The sequence below is a fragment of the Mesoplodon densirostris genome, chromosome 16 (genome assembly GCF_025265405.1).
Source record: "Mesoplodon densirostris isolate mMesDen1 chromosome 16, mMesDen1 primary haplotype, whole genome shotgun sequence".
NCBI classification, from domain to species: domain Eukaryota; kingdom Metazoa; phylum Chordata; class Mammalia; order Artiodactyla; family Ziphiidae; genus Mesoplodon; species Mesoplodon densirostris.
Genome location: NC_082676.1, coordinates 35,601,541 through 35,615,809, shown reverse-complemented (window position 1 = coordinate 35,615,809; position 14,269 = coordinate 35,601,541). Strand labels below are relative to the sequence as shown.

Below are 14,269 nucleotides of genomic sequence, written 5' to 3'. Positions count from 1 at the left end.
GATATTTCTGTTTCCCAACTCCTGAATCAGCTCACCCCTCCCACTGAAGCCTCCAGTCTGGGGAGCCAGGCCTGGGCTCAGAACCAACCCTGGGCATGTGAAATGCCACTGTCGCCAGTGGGTAACGGATGAGCCAGCTCAAACCATCTGTCTTTTGGCTAAGGAAGGGTGGAGTCCCTTACAGAATGAGTATCTGATGAGCTGAGAACCTTCAGGGGCATTCGGCCGGCCATCACACAGAACCCTCTTCCAATGCTATCTCTGGTCTTATTGCCCCCCACCCCTAAACAAGTAGGTGGGAGTGCCCCCAACACATGCACATAAGCATATGCACACGAATGCTGACACACTCACATACGTACAGGCACACACCTACCCATATGCTCACATAAGAGTCTCTCAGCTGAGCCAGGCTGTCAGAGCCACTCCTTCACCTTCTCTTTCAAAACTGCTGTGGAGATGGCCTCATGCCAGGAGCCAAGAAGGACCTAGGAGCCTATGAGGGGAAAATCTACTTGCTTGATAAATAACTCCTGAGAAGAACAGATGAAAAGAGAGGGAGAGGGAAAGGAAACAAAAGCTGGGTTAGCTGAGTGCCATGTGTGAACGTGTGTACATGTGCATAAACGTGTGTATGTATAAGGCCCAGGCACCAGAGGACCAGTGAGGAAAAGAGGGACCATCAGAAAGACAAGGGTGGCAAGAAACAGGGAGAAAATGGAGACAACCCCTTCCCGTACCTCTCCCTCTCCTTCCCTTCCCTTCCTCTCCCAGTGATTTCATGCAGTCCTGGGTATGGCAGAACCTTGCTCAGGAGCCTGAGAATGGACGCGTCTCGGAGACGATGGCGCCCTTTTCTAGACCCCATTTTAAAAAGTAAGGGAGCAGGGGCCCCGTCAGTCACCCTACAGTCTCCGAATGGACAAGGTCTCCATCTCTTGCGTACTCCTGCTCTCTGCCAGCCTATCCCTTAGGGCCGGCCTCGAGGTCCTTGCTAATCCCCTCCCCGGCGCCTAAGGTTGAGGTGTCTGCCCCTTTAAAGCAGCGGCCCCCTGACGGGTTATTGTCTGGCTTCTCAGCCTATCGGCGGCGCCGTTGGGGGCGGGGAACCTGGCCTCCCGATTGGCCGCCCCGCGCCCCGCCCCTCCCGGGGTCCCGGGAGCTGTCCGGCAGCCTCGGTGCTGATCCCGCCGCCGCCCACGGGCCGCGAGCAGCGCTGAGAGGGCACTATGAGCGGGGGCGTCTACGGCGGAGGTGAGCGAGCCTCGGGCTTCGGGCTCTCCAGCCTGGCGCGGCCTCGCCCGAATCCCAGCGCCCCGAACCCGCGAGACCCAAGCTCTGGGCACCCTGGGGCCTGGCACCTCGGCGCTCGAGCAGGTCTAGCCCCTGGTTTGTGTCCTGCGCCACTCCCACCTTCGACCCCCGCCCCCGGACGTTCGCGCGCACCGGGCCCAACCTCTCTACCATTCAACCCACCACCGCCCGGCCCCCAGCCCAGCAAGGAGAGTGGCCTGAAAACGGCCACTGAGCAGAAAGGGACTTTGGAGTCTCGACCCCCACTCCCAGGACCCTAAACTGTTGGCCGAGCTCCCACCCGCACCATCCGGCGTTGAAGGTGGCTCTGCCCTGACCTCCTTTCGGAACAATCCAAGAGGAGAGAGTTTGGGAGAGATCCCCTCACAAGTCTGTCTCCCCGCACAGATGAGGTGGGGGCGCTGGTCTTTGACATTGGCTCCTTCTCAGTCCGCGCTGGGTACGCTGGGGAGGACTGCCCCAAGGTGAGCCTTCCAGCCCCCTCCCCAAAACCTAGGGCTCCCCTCCAGGGTTCTCAGTGATCCAGGGCTCTCGGAGCCCAGAGAGAAGCTTTGCTGAGTGGGAATGAGGGAGTAAACCCAGGGGTGGGCTGAGGGCCCTGCCATGGGCCTGGAACGGGGCAAGAGATTGATTTCTCTCCACCCATGCCCCCCTCCAGGCTGACTTCCCCACCACAGTGGGGCTGCTGGCCGCGGAGGAGGGGGGCGGGCTGGAGTTGGAGGGGGAGAAGGAGAAGAAAGGGAAGATCTTTCACATCGACACCAATGCCCTCCACGTGCCTCGGGATGGAGCGGAGGTCATGTCACCCCTCAAGAATGGCATGAGTACGGGGCCCCCACCCACTGCCTCCTGACACAGACTCAGAGCCTACACCCAACAACCTGGGGCACAGCACCCCACATCCATAGAGTCTTCCTTGCAGCGGCCCAAGTCCCAGGGATGCCCTCACTTCTTCCCACAGCTGCCTGGTTCCTAACCAGGGGCCACCAGATTCCTGGGAAGGGGAGACTTCCGCTGGAGCTTGTCTTATTTCCCCTCTCCCGGATTTTCCTTCCCTCCTTCCTTTCCTTCCTGTCCCTGGACTCCTGCCTGCCCACCCTCATCTCTCCACTGGTCTCCTGGCCCTAGTCGAGGACTGGGAGTGCTTCCGTGCGATCCTGGATCACACCTACAGCAAACACGTCAAGTCTGAGCCAAATCTGCACCCAGTGCTCATGTCCGAGGCCCCGGTAAGTGCCTCATCCAGCTGCTAGTCAAACCCTGGGGCCCACCATTCACCTCTCTCCTCAAGCCATCACTCACTCCACTTTGCTTTTCAAACTTTCCTTCCAACTCCATCATCTTCAACCACTTTCCTTCCTCCCTGGTTTAGTCTCCATGCCTCCCTCTTTCCTCCAGCTCTATCCACTTGCCCTTCCCCCAGTCAACCTTATACACTGCCCCACCACCCCAAGTCCTTTTATGACCTTTTACTTACATTCTTTGTCAATATTATATATACATGTAAAGAATCAATTTGTTTTATAAAGTATGTTAAGAAAAAAAATGCCATTCATAGCCTCCTCCTTCTATTGCCCCTTTTCCAGAGGCAATTGCTCTTCTCTCTTTTAGCTTTTTTTTTTTGCTATTACCTTTTTTAAAAATATTTATTTATTATTATTTCTTAATAAATTTATTTATTTATTTATGGCTGCGTTGGGTCTTTGTTGCTGCGCGCAGGCTTTCTGTAGTTGCAGTGAGTGAGGGCTACTCTCTGTTGCTGTGCTCAGGCTTCTGGCGGTGACTTTTCTTGTTGCAGAGTGTAGGCTCTAGGTGCGTGGGCTCAGTAGTTGTGGCTCGTGGGCTCTAGAGTGCAGGCTCAGTAGTTGTGGCGCACGGGCTTAGTTGCTCCGTGGCATGTGGGATCTTCCCGGACCAGGGCTTGAACCTGTGTCCCCTGCATTGGCAGGCGGATTCTTAACCACTGTGCCATCAGGGAAGCCCCTGTTAATTTTATTTATTTATTTTTTTGGCTGCGTCAGATCTTAGTTGCGGCATGCTGGATCTTTCATTGTGGCACGGGCTCTTCGTTGTGGCCCACAGGTTCTCTCTAGTTGTGGTGTGCGTATTTTTTCTCTCTCGTTGTGGCATGCAGGCTCCAGGGCGCATGGGCTCTCTAGTTGAGGTGCGTGTGCTTGGTTGCCCTGCAGCATGTGGGATCTTCGTTCCAAGACCAGGGATCGACCCCATGTGCCCTGCATTGTAAGGCAGATTCTTTACCACTGGACCACCAGGAAGTCCCACCATTACCTTTCATATCTCTAAATATCACACTTAAATGGCTGATTGTGAATTTTTAAGCTTTAAACATTATCTGTGGATTTCCCACTATAGAAAATGAGCATTTGGCTCTCTTTCCTCCCCAGCCCACACCACACACATTTCTTATTTCTTACCTAAAGTACAGTTGTAGTTTAGGGTTTGGGGTTTTTTTAAAGATCAATATTCAGTATTTACACTCTTATTATTATGTATGCTAATCAGACCTGAACCAGGCAATAAACTGTGGTTTATTTTCCTTTCCTGTGCAACTTTTTGTTTTCTCTAGCACTGAAAATTGTCTTGGTTCTGTTTTCCTTAGTTTTTCTATCTACTTAATAATGTGGCCCTAAATTATTCATCAGTTATCTGTATCTTTTCTCAAGACATTAATTCCTTAAGGTGTTCTATCAATTTCATCTTCAAGAAATCTCCTCAGGAGCCCACTGACCTGCTCTGCTTTGGACTAGTTACCTTCTACGCAGAAGATGTAGCTATCATCCTGACATCTCCCTTCACCATCATCTTAAGGAAACACTTTGCCCCTCTCCTGTATTAGAAGTCCTGTTTCCTGTATCCCATGACTCCTTTTCTTGATTTTCTTCCTTGTTTTCATGGGGTACATCTTCCACTAACTGCCTTAGAAAGGTCATAAGAAGTAACATTTTTGAGACCTTGCATGTCTAACCTTGGATTGATAGTTTAGCTAGGTATAACACTCCAGGTTGGAAATCATTTTTCTTTGTAATCTTGAAGGCACTTCTCCAGTGTCTTCTAGCATCTACTGTTACCATCAAGAAGGCCAAAAACATTTATTTCCTGATCCTTTGGTATAACTTATTTTTGTTTCTTAGAGTTTATAAAATTTTCACTTTGTCCTCAGTGTTTTACAATTTCACGATATTATATGGGTTTATTTTTGTCTGTGGCTCTGGACACCCAATGTGTCGCTTTATTTTGGAAACCTATGTCTTTCAACTCAGTGAAAAAATTTTAATTACTTATTTGATGATTTATTTCTTTCAATTTTCTCTGTTCTCTCTTTTGAGAAATCCTGTTATTTGGATTTTGTACCTGCTGAACTGGTCTCCTAATGTTCTCATCTTTTCTGTTATATTTTCCATCTCTTTATCTTTTTCCTGTAATTTCCAAGATATTCCCTCAATTTGTTTTTCACCTCTTCTGTTGAGTTTTTAATTCATTCCTGCTCCTGTATTTTTATTTCCCGGGAGGTCTTTATTATTCCATGAATGTTACTTTTTAGAGCATCCTATTCTTACTTCATGGGTACAATATTACTTGTTACCTCATAGGGATATTATTAGTTTTGTCTTTGGAAGTTTTCATCTCCTTGTATACTTATTCTTCCAAGTTGCTTTTTTTCCCTGCCCTTTCTTGGGAGTCTTTATCTCATTTCCTAGGTTTTTCTCAGATTTCCACAAATCCTTGCTTGTCTGCATATGTTTAGGAATGGGGGACTAAAAAGCTGATTGGGCAGGGGGACTTGCTGACTGCAGTCTTTATTATAGGATGGTCTGACTGGGATGTTGCATCTTTAGATCTTTGATGTAACTCACAGGGAAGACTTCCAACCTGAAGACAGGACTGCCCAACCCCTTTTTGGAAGCCAAGTGAGCAAATAGGGCTGATGTTATCAGCATACAATATGCATGACATCACTTAATTCCCCTCTTTTAAGTATAGTGTCCTCACTCCCAACAGTGACAAGTGTCCCACCAGTTCAGAGACCCTCAGTTCTACTCTCTCCAGAGAATAAACTTCCACTCTTCTGCTGAGGTTGGAGTGGGCAATAGCCTAGTGACATGGAATTAGGATGAGAGTTTAGGGATCTGTTACTTGAATAGCTTTAAGCAATCTTATTTTATTTCCCCTTTCCTTCCACTTCCAGAGGTACCTGAAACTACCAATTCCCAATCCCTGTGAGGATTCTGCCATTTAACACAGGCTGTTGTTGGCTTTTTCCACTACCATTTTAGGAGTCAGCATTCTTGAATCTGTTAAGTCAGTTACTGCTCACCTAACTGATTTCCAACCTTCAAAAATTTGTTGCTGTTTTCTCATTTCTTATTCTTCTCAAGCTTTAAGGGTTTATGCCTCTCTGTCTCTCTCTCAGGTAAAATTCACATGACATAAAATTAACCTTTTTTAAGTTAAAAATTCAGTGGCATTTAATACATTCACAATATTCTGCAACCATCACCTCTATCTAGTTTCAAAACATTTTCATCACCCCCAAAGAAAACCCATTTTCATTTAGCAGTTTCTCTCCACTCCCCGTGCCCCCAGCCCTTGGCAACCATCAATTGGCTTTCTGTCTCTATGGATAGATCTATTCTGGATCATTCATATAAATGGAATCATACAGTATGTGACTTTTTATGTCTGTATTATTTCACTTAGCATAATGCTTTCGAGGTTAATTTATGTTGTAGCTGACTGAGTGATAATCCATTGTATGGATATACCACAATTTGTTTTTCCGTTCATCTGCTGATGGACATTTGAGTTATTTCCACCTTGGCTGTTGTGAATAGTGCTGCTGTGGGCAGCTGTGTACAGGGATTTGTTTGAGTACCTGTTTGCAATTCCATTGGGTATATAACTAGGAGTGAAATTGCTGGGGCATGTGATAATTCTGTGTTAATTTTTTGAGGAACTGCCAACCATTTTCTACAGCTGAGCCATATAACCTTCCCAACAGCAATGGACAAGGGTTCTGATTTCTCCACATCCTTTCCAACACTTGTTATTTTCTGTTTTGTCGTTTTGTCTTGTTTTTAAATTATTATCACCACCCTAGTGGGTGTGAAGTGGAATCTCATTGTACTTTTGACTTGCATTTCCCTAATGGCCAAAAATATTGATCATCTTTTAAATTTTTATTATTATTATTTTTTTGCGGTACGCGGGCCTCTCACTGTTGTAGCCTCTCCTGTTGCAGAGCACAGGCTCCAGATGTGCAGGCTTAGTGTCCATGGCTCACGGGCCTAGCCGCTCCGCGGCATGTGGGATCTTCCCGGACCGGGGCACAAACCCGTGTCCCCTGCATCGGCAGGCGGACTCTCAACCACTGCGCCACCAGGGAAGCCCTGAGCATCTTTTTATGTGCCTGCTGGCTTTTGTGAGTTCGGGGTTTTTTTGTTGCTGTTTTTTAAATTAATTCCCCCTCTATTATGGTTTTGCTGGGATCTTGGGAGGGAATAAAAGTAGATGTTTGTATTCAATCCAACATTTTTACCCAGAAATCTTCTTCCTCAGCTTTCTTGCCTCTGAGATGATTAGAGTGAGGAAGAGGGATGTACTGGCGGCTGGGGGTGGGGGTGCTGAAGTGTGTATTGCACAATGAAGAGCACTGGGCTACGAGTCAAGAGACTGTGACTCTAGACCCAGCTCTACCAAGAGCTTTCTGTGTGATCTTGGCCAGTTTCCCTCTCTGAGTTTTGTTTTCTTCAGTTGAGTTTGAATTGTGATCTTTAAAGTTCTTTATAGTTTTCACATTCTGAAGACCTATGAGGGTCAGGGGACCTGACCTCTGTCCTCAGCGCAAGATACATGTTGGGGTGGCGGGTATGTACATGGATCGGTGTTTTTCCCTTCCTGAATCTTCCCCTCTTGCACTTTCTCCTCAGTGGAACACACGGGCCAAGCGGGAGAAGCTGACAGAGCTGATGTTCGAGCAGTACAACATTCCTGCCTTCTTCTTGTGCAAGACAGCTGTGCTTACTGCGTATCCACTGGGTTAAGCTACTCTGCCAGAGTGGAGGGTCAGGGTGGGGTGTGTGGCGTTCTGAGCTGGAGGCTGGGCCTAATTCTGTGGAGAGTAATATCCTGGATGGGCAGACAGCCCCCTGAGCCCCATTAGTGCAGAGGGCCCCTGGGGGCTAAGTGCCTTGGACCTTGGGGTGGCCAGCTCAGCGGCCCTTTCCTATTCCTTGGATCAGGCTGAGCATTGAGAGTAGGGACAAGTAGACAGCAGGGGCTGGGGCTGGAGGGAGGAGGGAAGGGTATATGACACTGAGGTGTTTGTTCCCTTCCCAAACAGCCAATCAGCATTTATTTTATTTAAGGATCTGCCTTGCATTGAACCCTATGCTAGGCAGTGGGGCGCTATAGCCCCTAATTTCAGAGAGCCCATGGGACATAGAACTAAACCTAAAGAGAGGCTGGGAGCTCAAAACGAAGGAAGAGAGGAAGAGAGTGTGATTCAGACAAGAAAAAAGTGACAAGGGTCTCAGCTGCCTTTCTCTAGCAGATGGGTCACAAACTAGAAGGAGAGATTTGCAGACTGGGAATGGCTGGATCCAGGGAAGAACAGGGTGACCAGGCCAGGCTCGGGCCCCAGCCCCCTCCTGCTGCTGCTGTCTCTTTGACCTACCCATCCCACACCAGCTTTGCAAATGGACGCTCCACAGGTCTGGTGCTGGACAGTGGGGCCACCCACACCACGGCCATTCCAGTGCACGACGGCTACGTCCTGCAGCAAGGTGGGGCCTCGGCAGGGGTCGGGGGTGCCTTGAGGGACCAGGCCCTGACACCCCCTCCTTTCCAGGCATTGTCAAGTCGCCCCTGGCAGGGGACTTCATCTCCATGCAGTGCCGAGAGCTCTTCCAGGAAATGGCAATTGACATCATCCCGCCTTACATGATCGCAGCCAAGGTGGAGCCTCTGGGATGTCCTGGGCACTGACCCTATGACTGTCGACCCACTGACCCATCAGATATCAGGGTGGGGAGCAGCCAGGCCCCAGAAGGACCCTCAGCCCTCAGTTTGCAATTGAGGCATCAGAGATCTGGACAGGCTGAGGGATATGGCCGAGGTCCCACAGCCAACTGCCAGCAGAATGTGTATGTGAGGGTCAGTGTGGTGGGTTCTGGTGTCCAGTAGACCCAGGTTCAAGGTCTGCTTCTGCCACAGAAGAGCTGTGTGACCTAGAGCATGAGACTGAAGCTCCCAAGCCTCAGTTTCCTCCCCTGTAAAATGGAATAACAGCACGTAGGGCTGCCGTGAGTGTTAAATGAGACACTGCATGCAAGGGACCCCCACGTGGAACATGGATCCGTAAAAGGCTGTTTCCTTAAGGTCTGGCCGCCTACTGGATTCCCCAGGCCCTCAATGTTCTCTGACCAAAGCCTTTCAGATCAGCTGTACCCGCTGCACACATGGCATCTGTGGGGATGGGCTCTCCCCCTTCTCTCTCCTCTAACAGGGAAGGGGGAGAAACACCTTTTCTGGGCAACAGAGCAGAGAACCCAGTGCCCGTTAGCTGCAGAGCTGGCAGGTGTGGTCAGGGTGGGCTGGGCCAGTGTGGGATGGGGTAGGGTGCTCACAGGCTGTGTCCCCACAGGAGCCCGTACGGGAGGGCGCCCCCCCAAACTGGAAGAAGAAGGAGAAGTTACCCCAGGTTTCCAAGTCCTGGCATAACTACATGTGCAATGTGAGGCGCTGGAGAAATCCCGCAAAACCCCCGCACCCCCCCACCTCCTAGTCCCCTGCCACGAGCCGCGGGGAGGGACAGAGGCCCTGCAGGCAGGGTGGGGTGGGGCCTGAGGTGGGAACCCAGCCCTCACCACCTCCCTGGGTTCTCAGGAGGTGATCCAGGACTTCCAGGCCTCCGTGCTGCAGGTCTCAGACTCTCCCTACGATGAGCAGTAAGTGCAGCTCATGGCTGGGGGTGGGGGTGGGGAAAGGGGGCAGGCCTGGAGCTCAGGGGGGACCTCTGGTCTTTTGGGAGCACCCCCAAGCAGAGTCTTGCTCCTTCCTGGGCAGGGTGGCTGCGCAGATGCCCACAGTGCACTACGAGATGCCCAATGGCTACAACACAGACTATGGTGCGGAGCGACTCCGCATCCCTGAGGGCCTGTTTGATCCTTCCAATGTCAAGGTGGGGCTGGGTGGAGGGCCCTGGATCCTGGGGTGTGGGAGAAGCTGGGAAGGATCACAAAGGTCTGGGAGAGGGGACCAGTCACCTTTCTCTGCAGGGCCTTTCGGGGAACACCATGTTAGGTGTGGGCCACGTGGTGACCACCAGCATCGGCATGTGCGACATTGACATTCGCCCGGTGAGGCCCAAGCCTGAGTCTTGGCAGAGGGGCCCAGGAGAAGCTGGTGGGGGGGCACTGTCCCGTGACTGCTCACGCCTCCTCCCTGCTCTCAGGGCCTGTACGGCAGTGTCATTGTCACTGGTGGGAACACGCTGCTCCAGGGCTTCACTGACAGGCTCAATCGAGAGCTTTCCCAGAAGACTCCACCGGTAGGAACCCACCCCTGGCCAGGGCCCTGGACTCCAGTCCTGGCTCAGCCCTTCAGGACCAAGTCCTTCCTCCTTCCCACACATCAAGCAAACATTCTGGCCGCCAGAGTGGCCCCTTCCTGCTGTGGCTTCCCAGTCTTCCCTACCCCCAGCCCTGCCCCCTCCCAGAAGCCAGGTGTCTGCTTCCCGCAGCCCCTCTTTCTCCCCAGAGCATGAGACTGAAGCTCATCGCCAGCAACAGCACCATGGAGCGCAAGTTCAGCCCCTGGATCGGGGGCTCCATCCTGGCCTCACTGGTGAGAGGGGAGGGGCCTGGCCTAGCGCTGAATGTGGGGAAGGGCAGATCCAGACAGCCCCCATCGCCTTGCCTGCCTCCTCATTCATTCATTCAACAAACATTTATGAAAGGGCAATCAGTGCTCCCAGAAAGGTGGATCCTACATCAGGACACAAATCAGGGAGCAGAGGACAGGAAGCCGGAGAGGTTGGCTGGGATGAGATTGTGGTGGTCCTGTGTGCCAGGGTGAGACCCTGAAGGTTTGGGGCAAGGTGATGTGATGGCCACAGGCACGCTTGGGAAGGTTATGTCAGACATGAGTCTTTGGGGATCAGGGTATGAGCTGGATGTGAGGGGACCTTGCCAGGAAGTTCTTCCTATTGTCCTGGAGTCGTGGAATGGGTAGTGGTGGGGATGGGGTGGTGAGCAAGGGGCAAACAGAAGGAGGCTGGCAGGTTGGTTCTGGGGCGGTAGGTGGGGAGTTCAGTCTGGACCAGCTGCTGGGGTAGAGGCAAGACGCTGAGCGAGAGGTGAAGATGCAAACTGCATCTGGGGGGGCAGGTGTCAGCCACACAGAGGGGGACAGCAGGGCCATGACAGGACAAGGAGGATATCCACTAGAGTGGGTGCCCCCAAGGAGACAGAAACAATGGTCAGAGTGACAGGAGACTGAACCCCTGAAGTTAGCTCAGGGCTGAGAGTGTGTCAGTCACACAGTTGTTGAGGGCCTCCAGTGCACCTGAAGTGGACAGACAGCCTGACCTAGACCCCGCCTCTGTGCATGGGAACAGTGTGGAAGCCGAGACGATTAAACAGGAGGTCATCACAAAGTGTGGGGTGTTCCTTCAAAGGAAGACTTGATCTCGTTCAGGGGTCATGAAGGGCCTCTAAGGGGCACTCAAGCTGAGATGAAAGAGTGAGTGAGGACATATGAGGCAAAGTGGGAGAGAGGGTGCTTCGCTCCTGGGGGGAGCCAGGCAAGGCCAAAGGCAGTGGGCAGATGCTGTGAGATCTGAGTTGAGTGAGCTCACTTGGGCTGCAGAGCAGAGAGTGGATTGGAGAGGGCTGCTGTGGTCTCCACTGTGACCTGCGTTGGATGGCGGAGCAGATATCAGGGGGTGGAATTGAAAGCTTATCAGAGGTCTGACTGACAGAATGTGGACACTGTTTGGATACGCGAGGTAAGAGGGAACCGGTTCAAGGACGAGGCCCAGGATGCTAGCTCCTGGCAGTGCTGTCCAAGAGGAATGTAATGTGAGCCACATATGTCATTAAAAAATGTTTAGTAGCCATATTTAAAAAGAGTCCAAAGAAACACGTGAAATTAAGTTTTAAGAATATATCGTATTTAATCCAATATATCCAAAGTATTATCATTTCAATATGTCATCAATATAAAAGTTAAGATGTTTTACATTCTTTTCTCTGGATTTAGTCTTCAGTATCCGGTATATATTCGACATGTGGAGCATATCTCATTTCGGACTAGCCACATTTCAAGTGCTCAATAGCTCCATTTCAAGTGTTCCATGTAGCGAATGGCCACTGGATTTGGACAGGGCAACTGTAGAAGGTGAGAAAGACCAGAGAAGCAAGTTTGGGGCAGGTGTGGGCGAAGATAGTGAACACAGTTGTGGACATGTTGAGGGTGAGGTCCCAGGGGACACTGAGGAGGAGGTGTCCAAAGACAGCTGAGTACAGTAAGTCCCCTACTTACGAACCTTCGGGTTTCGAACTTCCAAAGATGCGAATGTTCGCATGTCCAATCACATAGTTAGTTCACGTGTCTGGCGTACATTGTCACATGCGTGCATCCTCCACAAGTGATTTGCTTTTGTGCAGTTTACAGTACTGTATAGAGTACAGTAGTACAGTACTAGTAAAAAATAGAAGTGTTCATTTCATTGGTACCAGTGCAGAACTTCTTAGAATATGCAACCTTAGAATAAAACATTTCTTTAAAAATTATATTTCAAGCCCATAAAATAATTTCACTCTGAAGAATTTTGAATGGGAATGTACATTAGATATTATAGATATTAGAATGATAGATAAAAATCAGATATCATCTTTTTTAATCCAGTTACTTCACTGTGACCACATTTGTTAAAACTGCGTTCAGTATTGTGTGTGGTCTTTATGATTTCTTTGGATCCCTAGTACCTATATTTATTTCAGCAGACATAATATACTTGTGGGAAAAGTATTATAAACCTATTAAAGTACAGTACTACATAGCCGATTGTGTTAGTTGGGTACCTAGGCTAACTTTGTTAGACTTAGGAACAAATTGGACTTAAGAACATGCTCTCAGAAGGAAACTCGTTGGTATGTAGGGGGCTTACTGTATTTGGGTCTGGAACTCAGCGCGGAGATCTGCACTGGAAACCAGAGATGGTGGGAAGGGTGGGGCTTTGGCACGTGAGCAGAAGGGAGGGGAATGACCTGGTCCAGGAAGGTGTGTTCTTCCTGGACACGCCAAGGGACAGAAGCAGGGACACACATACTAACTTTCAGGCAGAGGCAGGACAACCACAGAGAGGGTGCAGTCTGAAATGCCAGGGCTGGAGACCCTCAAGGCGCTTGTTTCAGCGGGAGGGTGGAGGTGGGGCGCCAAAGTGACGACATCCTAATATCCTGATGTTAGGTGGTGTCGGAATGGTGGGGAGGGAGGAGGAAAGATTTTTGGGGGGAAGGAGGGCGACTTGGCGTGTTTGGAAGGCCTGACGGAGTGATAGGGTATCTGGTGGAGAAGGGATGTGGAGTGTTGGGGCGCCGGTTGGCTGGCCTGGGGCTGTAAGCTCCACCTCCCAGCTCGAGAACAGCGCTGGGCCCCAGGCAGACTGGTGCTCAATAAATACTTGTTGAATGAATGAATCGTGGATTGAACGATATGAAGCGGGTATTCGCCCTCTGAATACGAAGGAGGGGACAGGAAGATGGGGCAAGTTGGTGGCTGCGGGAGGGCTGTGGGCTTGAGAGGAGGAGGTTCCGAGGGGTCGAGCCTGCGCGGGAGGCGTGTGGGGAGGCGCTTCTTCCTCTCTCCAGGGCCTCCCTGACCGCCGATGTCGCCCCACCCCGACCCAGGGCACTTTCCAGCAAATGTGGATCTCCAAGCAGGAATATGAGGAGGGCGGGAAGCAGTGTGTGGAGCGGAAGTGCCCCTGAGGGCGCCCGCTCCCCGTCCACAGGCCCGCCTGCAGCGGTGGGGGAGGGAACGCGAAAGCAAGGAGATGGTTTCCCCCACCTCTGCTCCGCCAGCGCAGATCGAAGCCCCCAACGCTCCCAGCGCCCGCTTTTCTTCCCTTCCCCACTCGTCCTCGATGTTTCTGGGTTGAAAGGAGTAAAAATGTTTTAAGAAAAAAAAAAAAGTTGGCCTCTTTGGGGGTGGGCAGTGGGGGCAGGGGTCTGGAGAGAGGAGAAGGGAGGACCACACCTATACCCATTCGGAATCGCACGGTGGACGCCAGGGCAAGGTCTGCGGGCGGGGGCAGAGCCGTAGGAGCCACGGATTCCTCAGGTTTCAAAGGGGCCGCAATCCAGGGAGGATCACGCAGCGAGAACTCGGGAGAGTGGCTCAATTAGGCGCCCAGCGAGGAGCTGAGTTGCGGCGGGAAGTGGGAGCCGGAGAGAAGATGCGGCGGTAGGGGCGGGGCGGAGCCGAGGAGCCGCCCCAGAGGCGGGGCCTGGGCGGGGCCGGAGGTGGGACCTTGGGTGGGCGGGGCCTCGGGCCTCCCGAGAGGCCGCACTTAAGCACCCCTGGACCCACAGCTCAGGTGAGCCGGGACTGCGCTGTCTTTTCCGGGGCGCTAGGCGGTGACAAGAGTGGGGCAGGGAATGTGGCACCGGTACGCCCCAGCAGCTCAGAACTTCTCTCCCAACTTGGGTAGGAACTGAGGTCTCCCAGGAAGACCCCAACACCGGGCCCTTGAGCCCTTCCATTCCAGAGCTCCTTGCCCCCGGCCTGAAACTGTAGGTAAAACTTAGTAGTTTGTGCCTGTGTTCTGAGGTCCCCAGACCCCAAAGAGATAGAAACCCGTGTGGTCCAAGTCCTTTGGTAACCAAAGAGGCACAGGTGCCTAGGGAGGAGCATGACTTGTCCAACGTTA

The 14,269-nt window shown here is 51.6% G+C and overlaps 1 protein-coding gene and 1 long non-coding RNA gene across 2 annotated transcripts; one reads left to right on the top strand and one right to left on the bottom strand.

Moving 5' to 3' along the window:
- Positions 1–1,229: 1,229 nt before the first annotated feature.
- On the top strand, positions 1,230–13,328 carry ACTL6B (actin like 6B). Its single transcript, XM_060078415.1, has 14 exons — positions 1,230–1,254; positions 1,702–1,778; positions 1,973–2,138; positions 2,443–2,543; positions 7,263–7,360; positions 8,023–8,117; positions 8,183–8,289; positions 8,978–9,067; positions 9,220–9,281; positions 9,400–9,514; positions 9,612–9,692; positions 9,788–9,883; positions 10,093–10,179; positions 13,248–13,328. The coding sequence occupies exons 1-14, from the start codon at positions 1,230–1,232 to the stop codon at positions 13,326–13,328; spliced, it is 1,281 nt and encodes a 426-aa protein (XP_059934398.1).
- On the bottom strand, positions 11,683–13,675 carry LOC132476452 (uncharacterized). Its single transcript, XR_009530142.1, has 3 exons — positions 13,597–13,675; positions 13,408–13,489; positions 11,683–11,724 (listed from the first exon to the last, which is right to left on the bottom strand). It is a non-coding gene; the product is annotated as an uncharacterized LOC132476452 (long non-coding RNA).
- Positions 13,676–14,269: the final 594 nt, after the last annotated feature.

Excerpts from the sequence above, each read along its gene's own strand:
- ACTL6B (XM_060078415.1), top strand. The coding sequence starts at position 1,230 with ATGAGCGGGGGCGTCTACGGCGGAG. Across the intron at positions 1,779-1,972 it reads CTGGGGAGGACTGCCCCAAG|GCTGACTTCCCCACCACAGT; the intron begins GTGAGCCTTCCA and ends GCCCCCCTCCAG. Across the intron at positions 2,139-2,442 it reads ACCCCTCAAGAATGGCATGA|TCGAGGACTGGGAGTGCTTC; the intron begins GTACGGGGCCCC and ends TCCTGGCCCTAG.